The sequence below is a fragment of the Elephas maximus genome, chromosome 1 (assembly GCF_024166365.1).
Source record: "Elephas maximus indicus isolate mEleMax1 chromosome 1, mEleMax1 primary haplotype, whole genome shotgun sequence".
NCBI classification, from domain to species: domain Eukaryota; kingdom Metazoa; phylum Chordata; class Mammalia; order Proboscidea; family Elephantidae; genus Elephas; species Elephas maximus.
In genome coordinates, this window is record NC_064819.1 from 216,753,729 (window position 1) to 216,768,761 (window position 15,033).

General features: G+C 40.2%; 1 protein-coding gene and 1 non-coding gene across 6 annotated transcripts in view; both read right to left on the reverse strand.

The window, feature by feature from the left end:
* Positions 1 to 14,067, reverse strand: part of SHPRH (SNF2 histone linker PHD RING helicase) — a 164,982-nt gene extending 150,915 nt beyond the window's left edge. For all 5 annotated transcript variants that reach the window (XR_007519553.1, XR_007519552.1, XM_049902998.1 and 2 more), the window contains exons 1-3: positions 13,861 to 14,067; positions 2,942 to 3,610; positions 38 to 167 (exon numbers count right to left, since the gene is read on the reverse strand). Coding sequence is in view for 3 of the 5 variants with exons in the window: in XM_049902998.1 (XP_049758955.1) it covers positions 38 to 167; positions 2,942 to 3,580 (769 nt within the window). In the remaining 2 variants the exon portion in view is untranslated. The remainder of the gene's footprint in view (positions 1 to 37; positions 168 to 2,941; positions 3,611 to 13,860) is intronic.
* On the reverse strand, positions 264 to 370 carry LOC126058274 (U6 spliceosomal RNA). The gene has a single exon (XR_007513163.1). It is a non-coding gene; the product is annotated as a U6 spliceosomal RNA (small nuclear RNA).
* Positions 14,068 to 15,033: the final 966 nt, after the last annotated feature.

Below are 15,033 nucleotides of genomic sequence, written 5' to 3' on the forward strand. Positions count from 1 at the left end.
CAGTTGGGGGAAAAACTCAAAATTCCTAGGTAATTACCTGGAATAATAAAATTGTATAACTTTTCCATCACTTTCTTCATAAGTTGATTGAACTTTTTCATTCTTGAATTTGCATCACTCATAAAGTCTAGTTTTGCTAGACCAGCTTCCAAAAGATAAATTCCAACCTACGAAGAATTAACCAACATAAAACTAGTTTTAACTGGAATATACCATTCTTTATGAAGACTTAAGAAAAAACATTCTGAGCATCACCTTTTTTTTCTAATGTGGAATTCTTCATGAATTTGCATATCATCCTTGCTCAGAGGCCATGCTAACCTTCTCTGTATCATTCCAATTTTAGCATATGTGCTGCTGATGCGAGCAGGTGAGTCATTGATTTTTTCCCTCCACCGATACTAAATGATGTTGTTGTGTACCACTGAGTAGATTCTGACTCATAGCGACCCTACAGAACTGCCCTATAAGGTTTCTTAGGCTGTAATCTTTATGGGAGCGTATCACCGGGCCTTTCTCCCGAGGAGCCATGGGTGGGTTCAAACCACCAACCTTTCTGTCAGCAGCTGAGTGCTTAACCATTGTGCCACCAGGGCTCCTTATGCTAAACGATAACCTACAACATCCTCTCACATATTTTCACTTTCAATAACAAATTCATTCTTACAAATGCAAATGTCTACTGAGTGCAATGCACCATTTAAGTTACTGGAAAAATCACTTCCCTAACTGGAACCAAACCTGGGCACTGTGGTAAGAACACCTAGTTCTATCTATGAGGTCAATGATTCCCCAATCTGATAAACATCAGGGTCATCAGTGAAGTTTGTTAAAAACACAGATTCTGCTAGAAGATTCTGATGCCCACGCCAGGATTCTTATGCAGTTAGGCTTGGGAACCCTTATTACTACTTATAAGACACTAAAATATAGAAGAAAACAAACTTTATAATCATATGAGATTTTAAGATTTTAAATCTTGAACCTAACGACGAAATGCATCATGAATTTTTGCAGTCAGGAGACTCAAATTTGAATACTGGCATTAATATTTAGAAGCTAAATAAACTCAAAATTAACTGATTTATTTGACTCAAATGTTTTCATTTGCAAAATGGAGAGAAGCCTATATGAGATAGGCCATATAATACAAGTTTAAAAGTTCCTAATGGCGGACAATAAACGTTATTAGTTCCCTTCATTTTTCTGCACTTCTTTGAACCTGATCCCCTTTACTAATCACGGAGATTCTCACACTCTTTCCTTAAAGAACAAGACTCCAACCAGCCATATATAGGAGTAAGTGGCAGATATTTTATTTCATTATTTATTTGTATCCTGCCTTCTCTTCACCTGGGATAAGATGGCATAAAATAGTGGCAATAAATTTATAAATATGGGATCAGGGAAAACAAATCAGAATAGGCTAAGACTTGGTCTGTGGAGGGAGCAGCGAGAACAGATATGCAGGCCATGAATCCATATATACTTGTAATCACTAAGCCACAATTTTGGCACTTGCAGTCAGTAAAGAGATAGAATGTTTGGTTACATACCTTCATTGTCTAGGGAAAAATTAATTACAATCTAAATTTTTCTTTTCCTGTCAATTCTGTAACTATAAATAGGGCAATCTATGCAACTGTTGGAGCCCTGGTGGTACAGTGATTAAGAGCTTGGCTGCTGACCAAAAAGTCGGCAGTTCGAACCTGCCACTAGTTCCTTGGAAACCCTGTGGAGCAGTTCTACTGTGTCCTATAGGGTCCCTGTGAGTCAGAATTGACTCGACAGCAATGGGTTTTTTTTTTTTTCAATGCAACTGCTTATTAATATAAAATATATATAAAAGATAGTTTTCAATTGAACAAAGGTGAATTTAATATTTTAGAATTTCTTTTCCTTTCATGTTTTAGCATGAAGGTGTATTAACCTGCTTAATAGTTTACAAAGTACCTTTACTTACATTATCTCCCTGACTCTCAACATAATCCTATGAGGTAAGAAGAATGTGTATTATTTATATTTCATACAGAAAGAAGTTGAAATTGGAGCATTTAAATAATTCACAAAAAGTTACTTGACTAGTAAATGGTAGAGCCTGAAATAAATTATAAATTTATTCATTCGTTTATTGAAAACACTTTGGGTAACAGGAAGTGTACTAGGCTGTGGGGATAAAAGAATTCATAGTCTAGTGGGGAAAAAAGATCCAATACAAAAATAAACACATGCATCTGTTATTATGGGGGGTTGGGGGGGCACATAATCCATTCCATGGGGCTTAAGAAAAGATCTCCCTGGATGAAGTGAACTCTGACCTAAATACATTAAAAAATTACCAGAAGTTACTCAGGAAAAAGGGATGAGACAACAGAAGTAGAGACAACTGTGAAAGCAAAAGCAAAGAGGCAAAAAAAAAAAAGCAAGGTACGTGCAGGGAGCAAATCAATTTGGAATTTGTGGAACAAAATACAAAGCAGAGTGGTAAGGGATGAGCTGGAGAAGCAGACAAGGGCCTATCAAAAGAGAGACTTGTATGCCAGGTGAAAAAGGTTATACTTAATTCTTAGCCAGTAAAGAAGAGAATTCCATTTGCATTCTTACCACAATTCCAGAGGTAAAATGGATGAAAGATTTGATTAGGTAAGACTGGAAACAGGAAATGGTTAAACGATTGGTACAGTAAGAGCAAAAGTTGATGCCACAAGAGCAAGTCACTGAGAGCAGAGATGGAGAGGAGGAAGGAAAAAAAGAAACCAGGAAGGTATCCCTATGAAGAAGTACAGCCTGGAAATGATTAGCTATAATTTTTATACTTCTTGAAAACCCAAAATAAAGTTTCTGAAATTTTGTAATGACAGCCTTACCATTGATTTTTCAGAACCGCCTTCAAAATGGACTGCCAACATAGAACCTTAAAAAACTGATAGAAATTGCATACCTTGATAACATGGTTTCCTTCTGGTCTTTGGTAAAGTTTTATTCTTCTCTTCTTTTGCAGCCACCCCAAATCTTCTAACAGTTCACTACTGAAGGATGACTCTACCTGAATACCCTTGTCACAAAAACGGACTGGTTCATTTAGCCCTTTTTCTTCTTTCTCCACATCTCCACATTCTGGATGAACATAGACCAGTAACTGATTGCTTGACTCTGAACTCATTAATGTAAAACTCCTTTCAGAAAAATTTTCAGTTAAACTCTCTTCAGGATGAAGCTGAAGAGTTAATTCTCCTAGAAATGCTTTCCAGGAATTATCTAAGTGATAGGGAGCTATCACAATATTCAACTTTATAAACAAAGAGGGAAAAATACCAATAGTCTCTTCCATATCAACAGAGTTTGAAGTGCTCACTGACTCTGTACATCTCTTCTTATCTCTGTGAGCCACTTCTTCCTTTAGGCTCTCATCCAGGATGAGGCAATGAGCAGAAGAGGAGTCTGAACCTGGACAGGGCTGCTCGTCATCACTTAAGGTGAGAGGTTCATTTCTTCTGTCTTCATACATGTTCCAACAAAGCTGCTGCTGCTTTTCTTCATCCATCTTCACTGGAGGAGCACGCTTCCGTCGGCTGCTCATTTTCGTTTTCTTGGTTGATAAATGTGAACTCTAGAAGACAAATGTAACAGTAAGGATTCCAAGAGAGAATTTTAGTGTTAAAGAACTTATGAGAAATGCAGCATAAGCTTATAGTCTATACACATAACATGAAATCTTCAGACAAGTTGCGGTTGAACCGATACTGACTCATGGCAACCCCACATATGTCACAGTAAAACTGGAGAGATAATGCAATGATAATTTTCTAAATAAGTCAAATAGAGGTAAGGAACACATGGACCACAATCTCATGCATCAAATAAATCCTAATGGTCTTATTGGTTTTTAATGGATAAATTTAGTAAAGAAATTTACTTAATAAAATAAAGTCTAGAAATAATGAACAGCATAATAGTAAGGTAAATATCTCAAATAGCCTGGAAATGCTTATTTGAAGTGTTTTCAGGAACACTTAAACTCATTATCACTACAGAATTTCATTTTTGTTTTATAATCCCAAAGAGTTAACAAAATTTCATTTGACCTTTATATACCTTAAAACCCCCTGAGAAAAATACCTTCTCCTACAAAAGAGGAAAATTAAAATGCGCAAATGTATTTCTTACTACGGATTAGCAGATAAGGTAAACTGGGCAGGGAAAAAGGTGGTGATGGCAATCGGGAAAAAGAGGCAGAGACAGAATAAAAGAAGAAAGAGAAGGAAAAATGTAGAGGGGGAAAAAAGAAAGCTTGGTTATCTCAAAAGATGAAACTGGAATGAAAGCACTCCATTTGATGTGGGTCCTAAACTTTACTGTTAATTCCTGTATGAAACAGAACAACTCAGACACTGAGTCATAGAAAAAGTCATAACGATGGTTGCTGCCTGTTACAACCAGTTACAATCATGTAGCTGAAAAAAAAAACTGATGCATAAACATGTAAAATTTGGCTTCAAATGCAGTTGAAGATACGTTCTCAATAATTCCAATTATAAATAAAACCCAATCAGATATTTACTAAGTCCCCACTAAGTATTCAGTACTGTGCTTTATTTTAGGGGAAGATACAAAAGAAGTATAAATCAAATCATGATCTCTAACTCAGTACAGACAATAAAGTGTGTTTTGAATGACAAAATTAGCAGAGAGCAGTCTCCAACCCTCTGTCTCCACCAACTTTCCACCTCTAACTACTCTACTCCACATCTAGAAAAGAATGACAATTATGTGTTTTAAAGAACCGGTTCAGGACTACATAAACCCAAAACCAAACTCGTTGCTGTTGAGTTGATTCCGACTCATATCGACCCTACAGGACAGAGAAGAACTGTCCCATGGGGTTTCCAAGGCTGTTATCTTTATGGAAGCAGACTGCCACATCTTCCTCCCACAGAGTGGTTGGTGGGTCCGAACCGCTGACCTTTTGGTTAACAGCTCAGTGCTTAACCACTGAATCACTAGCACTTCTTACTTGAAAAAATCATGCCCACAAATTTTCCAAATCTGATAAAAATAACCCACTGAACCAAGAAGCTCAATGAAACCCAATCAAGGTAAACACAAGGACAAACACTGCAAGGCCCACTGTAATCAAATCGCAAAAAAGCCAGGACATCTCTCCAAGTTAGCCCTATCTCTCCAGTATAGCCACTTCTCCCAACCTAGAATCCTAAATTCAGCCAATAGCCTTTCAAAAATGAAGGCCAAAAAAAAAAAAAAAATTTTTTTTAAGACCAACGAAAGATACACGAATTGATCATCTTTATACCTGCATTACCGGAAATATTAAAGGAAGTTCCTTAGGCAGAAAGAAATGTTACGTGGAAATTTAGATCTACTCAACAGAAATGAAAGCACCAGAAAGAAAAAATATGTAATGAAAATATAGTAGGCTTTTTTCTCCTTTTTAAATTTCTTTAAAAAATAACTAATACTTAAAAAAACTTTTTATTCTGAAAAATTTCAAACACATAAAAATAGAGAGAACAGTATGATGAACATCCACACTGATCAACTAGATTGAAAAAAAAATTTATTGAGATAAAATTCATGTACCATAAAATCACCATTTCAACCATTTTTAAATGTACAATTCAGTGGGTTTTATTATATTCACAATGATGCTCAAACATCATCAGTATCGAACTTCAGAATATCCATCACCTCAAAAAGAAGTCCGTTGTCTTCCAGTTTTCCCTTTACCATCCCCTGGCAATCACTAACGTACTTTTTGTGCCCAGATTTTTCAGTTCTGAACATTTCATAAAAATGGAATCAAGCAATATCTGTCTGGCCTTTTGTTTCTGGCTCTTGTCACTTAGTATACTGTTTTTAAAGTTTAAAGTAAAAACTTCATTACTTTTCAAGGCTGAATAATATTACATTTTGTATATGTAGATAAGAAGCCCTGGTGGTGCAGTGATTAAGCACTCGGCTGCTAATGGAAAGATCAGGCTGGCAGTCTGAACCCACCAGCTGCTCTGCATGAGAAAGATGCGGCAGTCTGCTTCTGTAAAGATTACAGTCTTGGAAACCCTATGGGGCAGTTCTACTCTATCCTATAAGGGTCTCTATGTGCTGGAATTGACTGAACGGTAATAATTTTTTTTTTTTTAAATGACTAAATGATATTGAGTATCCTCACATGCTAATGACTATAGCAAAAGCGATTATTATGTACTGTAGAGTTTATAATGTGAAGAAATAAAATGAAGGCAAACAATACATACAGTGAAAAAAAAAAGTAGAAATTAAAGATGTAAATAAATGGAGAGATGGTATGCTCACTCATGGACTGGTAGGACTTAATACTGCCAAGATGTCAATTTCTTGATATTGATCTACAGAATGAAAGTATCTTATTAAAAATCCCAACAGGGTTTTTTTTTGGGGGGGGGGAGCATGAAACTGGCAAACTGATTTTATAGTTTATATTGAAATTTCCAGAATCTAGAAGAGTCAAAATAATTTTGAAAAAAAGAAGAAGAAAGTTGTAAGATTTACACTGATTCCGAGACTTACACCTACAGTAATCGAAACAGCATGGTTCTGGGGTAAAGACAGATGAATAAAGCAGAACAGAGTCTGTAACAACCCGCTGCCGTTGAGTCAAGTCCAACTAATGGTGACCTTATAGGACAGAGGAGAACTGCCCCATATGGTTTCCACCGAGTGCCTGGTGAATCTGAACTGCCGACCTTTTGGATAGCAGCCGAACTCTTAACCACTGTGCCACCATGGTTTCCAAGACAGTCTGTCATAGACCCACACATATATGATCAATTGATTTTTGACAAAGTTCAAAAGCAATCAACAAAGAAAGAATATCCCTTTTAGTAAGTGAAAATTGATATGAAAAAAAATTAACCTTTACCTTTATTTCACATTATATATAATAATTAACTCAAAATGAATCACAGACTAAAAGATAAAATGATAAAACTTCTGGAAGGAAACAGAGGAGTAAATCTACGTGACCTTGTGTTAGGCAAAAAGCAGAGGCTATAAACTCAAATGTTAATAGCAGCTTTACTAATAAAAGCTCCAAACCGGAAGCAATGCAAATATCCATCCAGTGGTGAAGAGATAAACTGTGGCATATTCATACAATGGAATACTACTCCTTGATAAAAAGAAAGAAACTATTGAGACATACAACACAGATCAATTTCTAAACCATTATGTTAAATGAAGGAAGTGAGGTGGGAAAGACTGCACATTGCATGGTTCCATTTGCATAAAATTCTAGAAAAGGCAAAACCTAGTGACAAGACAGCAGGTTAGTGGTTACCACGGACCATGAAGTAAGGAGTGGGGCGCAACAGCAAAGAAGCAAGAGGGAAAATTTTGGAGTGATGAGAACGCTCTTGATTGTGTTGGTGGTTATATGATTACAAACATTCGTCAAAAAATTGTTGAATTTTGTTATACATAAATTAAACCTTAATAAAGCTACTAAAAAAAAAAAAGGAAAGAAAAACAGAGCTGCAGGAGGAATTTTAAAATCATAAGAGCATATTAAGAACAGTTTTATTCCAATAAACTTAAAAATCTAGAAAAAACAGCCCAAGAAAACAGAAAATATGAACAGACCAAAAGCCATACGAGAAACTTGAGTGATATTACTTTCCTACCTAAGAACTACCCCTTTTGCTTGCTGACAGTACCTTTATTTTATTTAAGAACATGATGGTCCTTTGACTCAAAGGAGCATGGTTTCCTCTGCAGCCCCAAGAAAGTAAATTTTGATTTCTGTCTGTGCAGTCCAAAAAGGTAGCTACTAAGCTGCAATGGCTATTTAAATCCAAATAAATTAAGTAATATAAATAAGGAGCCCTGGTGGTAACAGTGGTAAAGAACTTAGCTGCTAACCAAAAGGTCAGTGGTTTGAACCCACTAGCCACTCTGCAGGACAAAGATGTGGCAGTCTGCTTCTGTAAAGATTTACAACCTTGGAAATCCTACGCGGCAGTTCTGCTCTAACCTATAGAGATGCTATGAGTTGGAATCAACTTGATGGCAATGGGTTTGCTTTGGTTTAGTATTACAAATTCAGCATCTCAGTGACATGAGCCACATTGAAAGCTATATGTCACTACTGAAGAAAAAAAAAAAAAAAAACAACTTGTTGCCACTGAGTCGATTCTGACTCATAGCAATCCTACAGAACAGAGAACTACCTCAAAGGGTTTCCAAGGAGTGGCTTGGTAGGTTCAAACTGCTGACCTTTCGGTTAGCAGTCAAACTCTTTAACCGCTGTGCCACCAGGGCGCTAGTGGCTATTACTGGGTAGAAACCCCAGGTTCTTGCTCTGCCTGACTTGTATTGGCCAATAAAGGAGAGACCCAGGTGGGAGAACAGGAAAGGCACCTCTATTTCATTGTACGAGGAAAAGGAGTCAGTCGGAGCTGCTGCCGCCAAGGTGGCTCTCAAGGGTGAAGAGACAAGTTACTTCTAAGGGGTTTACAAGTAGGGAGTTCACAGAAGTTAAGTCAGCAACATTCTTAATCATACTACGCAGGCACAATGGCAGGCACAATGGGGTTTCCGTACAACCTCCAAGCAAAAGCAGGATTAAAATGCAAAGCTCGGGGGAAAGAAGCCTAGCAAAGGAAACAGGATTTTTAATACAACACTGCGGGGAGGAAGCCAAGCAAAGAGGAGTTGTAATGCAATACTGTGGGGACTCTCTGTCTCATGGCTACCATGACAGACAGTGCAGGTATAGAGCATTCACCTTATTGCAAAAAAGTTCTACTGATCAGCACTGGTGTAAGTCAGTCATGAGATTCCATTCCCTCAGCCAGTGCTTAGTTTATAAATGTGTGGGTAATGGACTACAAATCATCTCTAATGTTGGTTAACTACTTTTCAAGCAATTTAACCCCTCTCTTACCTTTTTTTTTTTCTTTCCTTGGAGGAATAATGTAGGAAGCCCCTAATTTCTTAAGCATTTACCTTTGTCCAGTTCTCCCTAGAACATAGGTTGGAATACTGGAATTGGGTCACTCTGCTGGAACTCTGAAAATTAAGCTATACCAGCTTATCATTTAACTACTACCACAAACATGCTGTATGACATACGACTCCAATGCTCAATACCAAAATACTCAAAACCAAAACCAAACCCCTAGCCGTCAAGTGGGTTCCGACTCATAGTGACCCTATAGGACAGAGTAGAACTGGCCCACAGGGTTTTCCAAGGCTGTAACCTTTATGTGGGTAAACTGCCACATCTTTCTCCCACAGAGTGGCTGGTAGGTTCCTAGTGAACCTTTCAGTCAGCAGCTCAGTGCTTAACCACTTTATCTCCAGGGCTCTTTAATCCTTGAAACAGCTATCATTGATTCCCACGGATCTGCAGGTTAGCTGACGGTTGGCTGATTTAGGCTCCATTTGTGTAGTGGAGTTTGGCTGTGCTTAAAGTAGTCCTCATCCTCTTCCTGGGACCAGCAGGGTAACCTAGGAACATCCTTATAGCAATAGCTGAGGTGTAAGAGTACAAATACAGTCACACCAGCACTTTTCAAAAAGTGACATGTCTGGTAATGTCAAAGCCACTATGGTTCCACTGGCCAAACAAATTACATGGATGGACCCCAAATCAAGAGGTATGGATATATACTACTACTTTACTGGGCAGAGCTGTGCACACCAAAGGCTGCAGATATGGGGTGGGGGTGGGTGGCAACAAAACATTTTTTCATGCGCAGGATGGGGAACCCCTCATCAGTGCTTTTCACACTTGGATGCAAATCAGAATCACCTGGGGGAGTTTTTAAAATTACTAATGTTCAGACAGACCCTTAGCCAATTAAGTCAGACTCTCTGGTGGTGGCACCCAGGCCCTACCCCCATTACTTGGAATCCATCCCCACTATCTGGAATCTCTAGGTGATTCCAGTGTGCAGCCAAGTTTGAGAAGCCTGTTTATAGATAACTAGCTGCCCATCAAAAATCAACTTTTTTCCTTGCAAAGAATACAGTAGTTGGGAAACAGGTGCCCAGCCCACCCTGCTTCTAGAGATGGTCACATCACTAGTTCTCATTAAGGAAATGTGAGAGGATTACCTCTCACAACAATCCAGTAAGAAGAGTTATTACGCAAACAGAATACATTCTTTCCACTATTTATTCTGTTCTCTGATAATGCCCATTTGGTATTTTTTAGAATATGCATACCGCTAATAATTTGTAAGAAGCCCTGGTGGCGAAGTAGTTAAGAGCTACATTTAGTAACCAAAAGGTCGGCAGTTTGAACCTACCAGCAGCTCCTTGGAAACTCTACGCGCAGTTCTATTCTGTCCTATAGGGTCACTACCAGAGGGAATTGACAGCCAGCAAGTTTGTTTTGTTTTTTTTTTTTCTTTTAAATAATCTGTGCAAGGAGCCCTGTTGGGGGTTAATCATTCTCCTGCTAACTCAAAGGTTGACTGCTAACTGAAGGTCAGTGGTTTGAACCCACCCAGCGGCTCTGCTGGAGAAAAGATCTGGTGAGCTGCTTCACAGCCTAGGAAACCCTATAGAGCAGTTCTACCTGTCATATAGAGTCGGTATGAATCAGTACAGACTCTACTGCACACAACAACAATAACTTGCACAGCCCTTCACATGTCTGCTTCCAAATGATTCTCTTAATGTTATAGCCTCAAGGTATTTATCAATTAGAATCATAATTTGAAAAAACGTAAACACCAGGATTTCTGGCAAGGCTCTTCTTTCCTCTAGTTCTCCAATGAGCAAACACACATAATCCAAAAATAAAAACTAAACCTGGTTTTGGTTAATTATTTCACTATGGGTTCTCTTACTCAGGAATAACTTCTTGAACCAAAGATCTCATTCAGTCAAAGCTACATATAACTATGGTAACTGGCAGCTAAAACGTTAAGTACCAGAGGAAAGCTACAGATCTCTAATCACACTGCATATCTTTCTCCTAGTTTTCCTCATACCTCAAGTATCATGCCTTTGATGGTTCCACTTCCTCCTTCTCCTCGCTAAACGTCAGTGTTTGGGAGAAACACGATTATGTGCAGTTTTCTATATGGACCACATTTTCACTGCCCTGCGATTAAATGTAAAAGACCTTTTGCTTGAAATGTTCTTTTCACTCTTTTCCGCCTATTACTGTACTAATCTTCCCTGGAGAGCCTTCCACGACCAGCCAAGTTGAGTTAGGGCCTCTCCTCCTTCTCCCAACTGTTACAGGGTTCTTAAATGACTTTGAACTACTTGAAAGCCAGGCAGGGAGAGTATCCTATTCAGTGTTATACCCCAATGCCAGGTCAGTGCCAGCATAAAAATGACATACTCAATACAGTGAAACGAAGATCTCTAATTCCCTGAACAACTTCCCTTGTTGTAAGAACTGAATGTACTTTACTCACACTTCTTTTCTGAAGAACTCTCGTTTAACTATACTCTAGAAGACTACCAAAAAACAAAAACAAAAACAAAAAAACCTGTTGCCGTCGAGTTGATTCCAATTCATAGCGACCCTATAGGATGAGTAGAATGACACCATAGAGTTTCCAAGGAGCACCTGGTAGATTTGAACTGTCGACCTTTTGGTTAGGAGCTGTAGCTCTTAACCATTACGCCACCAGAGTTTCCTAGAAGACTACAGATAACATGAAACTATTTTTTTTTTTTACTATTCCTGGCCCAGAATGAGAGAGAGTAAACTGACTGAAGTGTATCTGTTTGCTAGAAAACAAAGACAGATTGCTAGAAAAATAAACTGAAACATAAGTTAATAAGACAATACAACAAGTGGACATGAATTAAATTCAGATTTTTTTTCCCCAAACTATTGTCTCTTCATTAAAAGACACACCAAAATCCTGAATTACAATGAATTCCTGGAAAGTCTGGGCTTAAGCTGTGAAGGAAAACAAGGAGTATACATTTTGCCACACTGCTGTACCAATGTGTACTTCACCAAAAAAGGGAAAAAGAAACCCAAAGGACAGAGCAAAACTGCTCCATAGGGTTTCTAAGGAGCGGCTGGTGGATTCAAATTGCCAACCTTTTGGTCAGCAGCCAAACATTTAACCACTGTGCCACCAGGGCTCCAGGTATACCTTAGGCAAGAGAAATGAAAGAAACCCAAATCATTATTGATGGCGGAAATGCTCACTCAACAACACAGCATTACAACAATCTTTCCTTTTTCTGTAGGGATAACTCCGCAGATTGAGAGTAATTTCACCCATTGTTGTGTGCCATTGAGTTGATTTTGACTCATAGTGACCTTGTGTGACAGAGCTGAACTACCCCACAGGGTTTGCTAGGCTGTAATGTTTACAGGATCTCCAGGACTTTCTCCCAGGGAGCTGCTGGGTGCGTTCAAAAGGTCAACCTTTTGGTTTGTAAGCACTTAACTACTGTGCCACTAACCAAAAACCAAACCCATTGCCATTGAGTTGATTCCGACTCATAATAACCCTATAGGTTACTGCCCCACAGGTTTTCCAAGGTAAATCTTCAGGGGACCAGACTGCCACATCTTTCTCCTGTGGAGCAACTTTGGAGTAGCAGCTGGTGGGTTCGAACAGTCGACCTTACAGTTAGCAGCGAATGCTTTCACCACTGTGCCACCAGGGCTCCTGAATTTCATCTCTTGAACTCTAAAACAGACATTAGTCACATAAACTTGAAAAAGGCTCTCAACAAATGATTTAATAATTCTAAAAGTATAGCTCTTTCAAGTTGGTCCAAAGGAATACATAATATTCTCTGAAAAGCAAACTATTTCATTCCCTTCATCTGCAAGCTTACTGGTGCTTCTAAGCTCTAGAAAAAGCAGGTTTTCCAGCACAGACACACTTATTCCACTGCTGCTCACCGCTACTCTGCTTCAGCATGAGTGACCAGTCTTTTCCGTGACCATACAGATGTTGTGGATCCACTCTATTCACAGAAGTTTCATCTCCCACTGGAATAATTAAAAATAGTGGTTGTTGTTCGCTGCTCTGGAGTCACTCAAACTCAGGGCGAAGCCATGCACAACGGTAATGACTTTTAAATGATTTTATTTCTTCTCCGTTAAAGCCTCAAGCTAAATACAAGCAGAAGAACACCCAACACTGTGGATACTGTCAAGTCATTTGGAAAAAAGGCACAAGCTTAATGGTAATTTCTTACTAATACTGCTATTTGAGAGTGACCATCAATCATCAGACACCAGATCTTCATGGATAAACCTAGTAAGTACCTCAGCAGAAATGTAGTGCAAGGGTGATTCTGACGCGAATATAACAGAACTTTAAGCCACTCATTTAGAAGCCTTGGCCTCCCCTTTTACTACATTACAATCCCGCACACCAAGAAGCTAGGCGTCTAGCTTTTCTTTTCCCGCCTCCAGGACATTTCTGCGGCGAATGGAGACACCCACTCAGTTCTCTTCCAAAGGACTCAAAAGCGGATCGAGGAGTCGGAGCAGGGCTGTCGGCGCCGGATCGCTGCTAGCAGGCCAGGCAAACGAGCTACCGCTAGGCCGAGGAGCGCGACGAGGCCCCTCGGACACTCTGGTGTGGTCACTGGAACAAAAAACCGCAACCCCAATCCAAGGGAAGCAACACCGCCTCCTTTCCCACGGACCCCCGTCCCCAGCTCCGCCGGGGAGAGCTGTGGGATCGAGAGGCCCGCGCGTCGGGATGGGGAAGGGGTGGGGGAGACTCGCGCTGCGAATTCCGCTCAGCCTTTAGCTTCCAGTCCCCGGGACACCCCGAGTCCTCCTTCCGTGACCCGGGAGGCCAGAGATGCCTTCCTTCCCCAACCTCTGACCCCCGACCCTACCATCACCCACCCTACCTTGGCTGGTTATCCAAAACTCTTAGGTTTCTCAGCACCAACGCCCGGATCCCTCTAACGCCTTCGCAGATCCCGGAGTCGCATTCACCATCAAACAGAGAATCCACCCGGGGGGAGCACGCGCGCTTTAGGCTGGATTGTATTGGGGTTCCGGGAGCGCCCAGTAACCACTGCTCCCCGGTGCCGGGCGCGCGCTGGAGCGTGGGGTCAAGGCGAACGCGCACGTCGGAGGCGCCACGCCCCCTTTCTCCCGCGATGGCTTCAAGAGTCTCTTCTGCGCAAGTCCACAAGGCTAAAGCCCAGCTAAGGATGCAGTTGTAGTCTCGCGAAAGCGCTGAGCTTCGTCATAGCGTCTATAGGATTGGCTGGAACCACTAAGGAGGAGGCGGGGCACCAAGAGATGTGGGCGTGGCTTCCCGCCGAGGGCCCTGGGCTCGCCTTGGAGCGACAGGTGTACGAGGTTTGTGCCTGTGACAAAAAGGCTGAAAAACTTCTGTAAAAAGCTACCATTTTATTGCTTTTGGAAAGCAGCCACCTATTAAGTACGGATGAATCTTATCTCCCCCTAAAAAATGGTTTTTAAGAATTTCAAGATAAATGTAAGTAAAGGTTTTAAGATGAGAGGACAACTACCTGCATTGTGCTGAAGCTAGTCGTCGAGTGTATGTCCTTCCCTTCAGTGAGAGGCAGCCGCTTCCTCATAGAGGTAGACTTAGTTAACTCTGGAATAGTCAAGGGAGGCTTCAGGGCTAGGTGCCCGTAAAATGACCCCCAGGAAACATCAGCTACTCAATGTGAGTGCCACATAAGGACTCAGCATACTGCTGTGGAGGGGGACACCCCACAGAAGCACAAAGTAAGTTCTTGCCTAAGAGTAAACTCGCTTTAGTTGCAGATAGTCCAAGGTGATCCATATCCTGGGTAGGACACAACTTTACCACAGACCTCTAAGCATTTACATAAACTAAACCTTGTAAAAATCGATGCAATCAGTTACCTTATTCAAGGCAAGTTGAGGCAAGTTGAAAAAGTAGTCCTGTTGCGGGGAGAGTGGGCCAGGTGAGTCCCTCTTTGTTGGAAACCAGTCATTTTGCAAGTACAGGACATAATGGAAACTTTATTCTGAAAGTGTAATTTGAAACTTAGTATTTAAATGTATATTGTGCTGTAAAA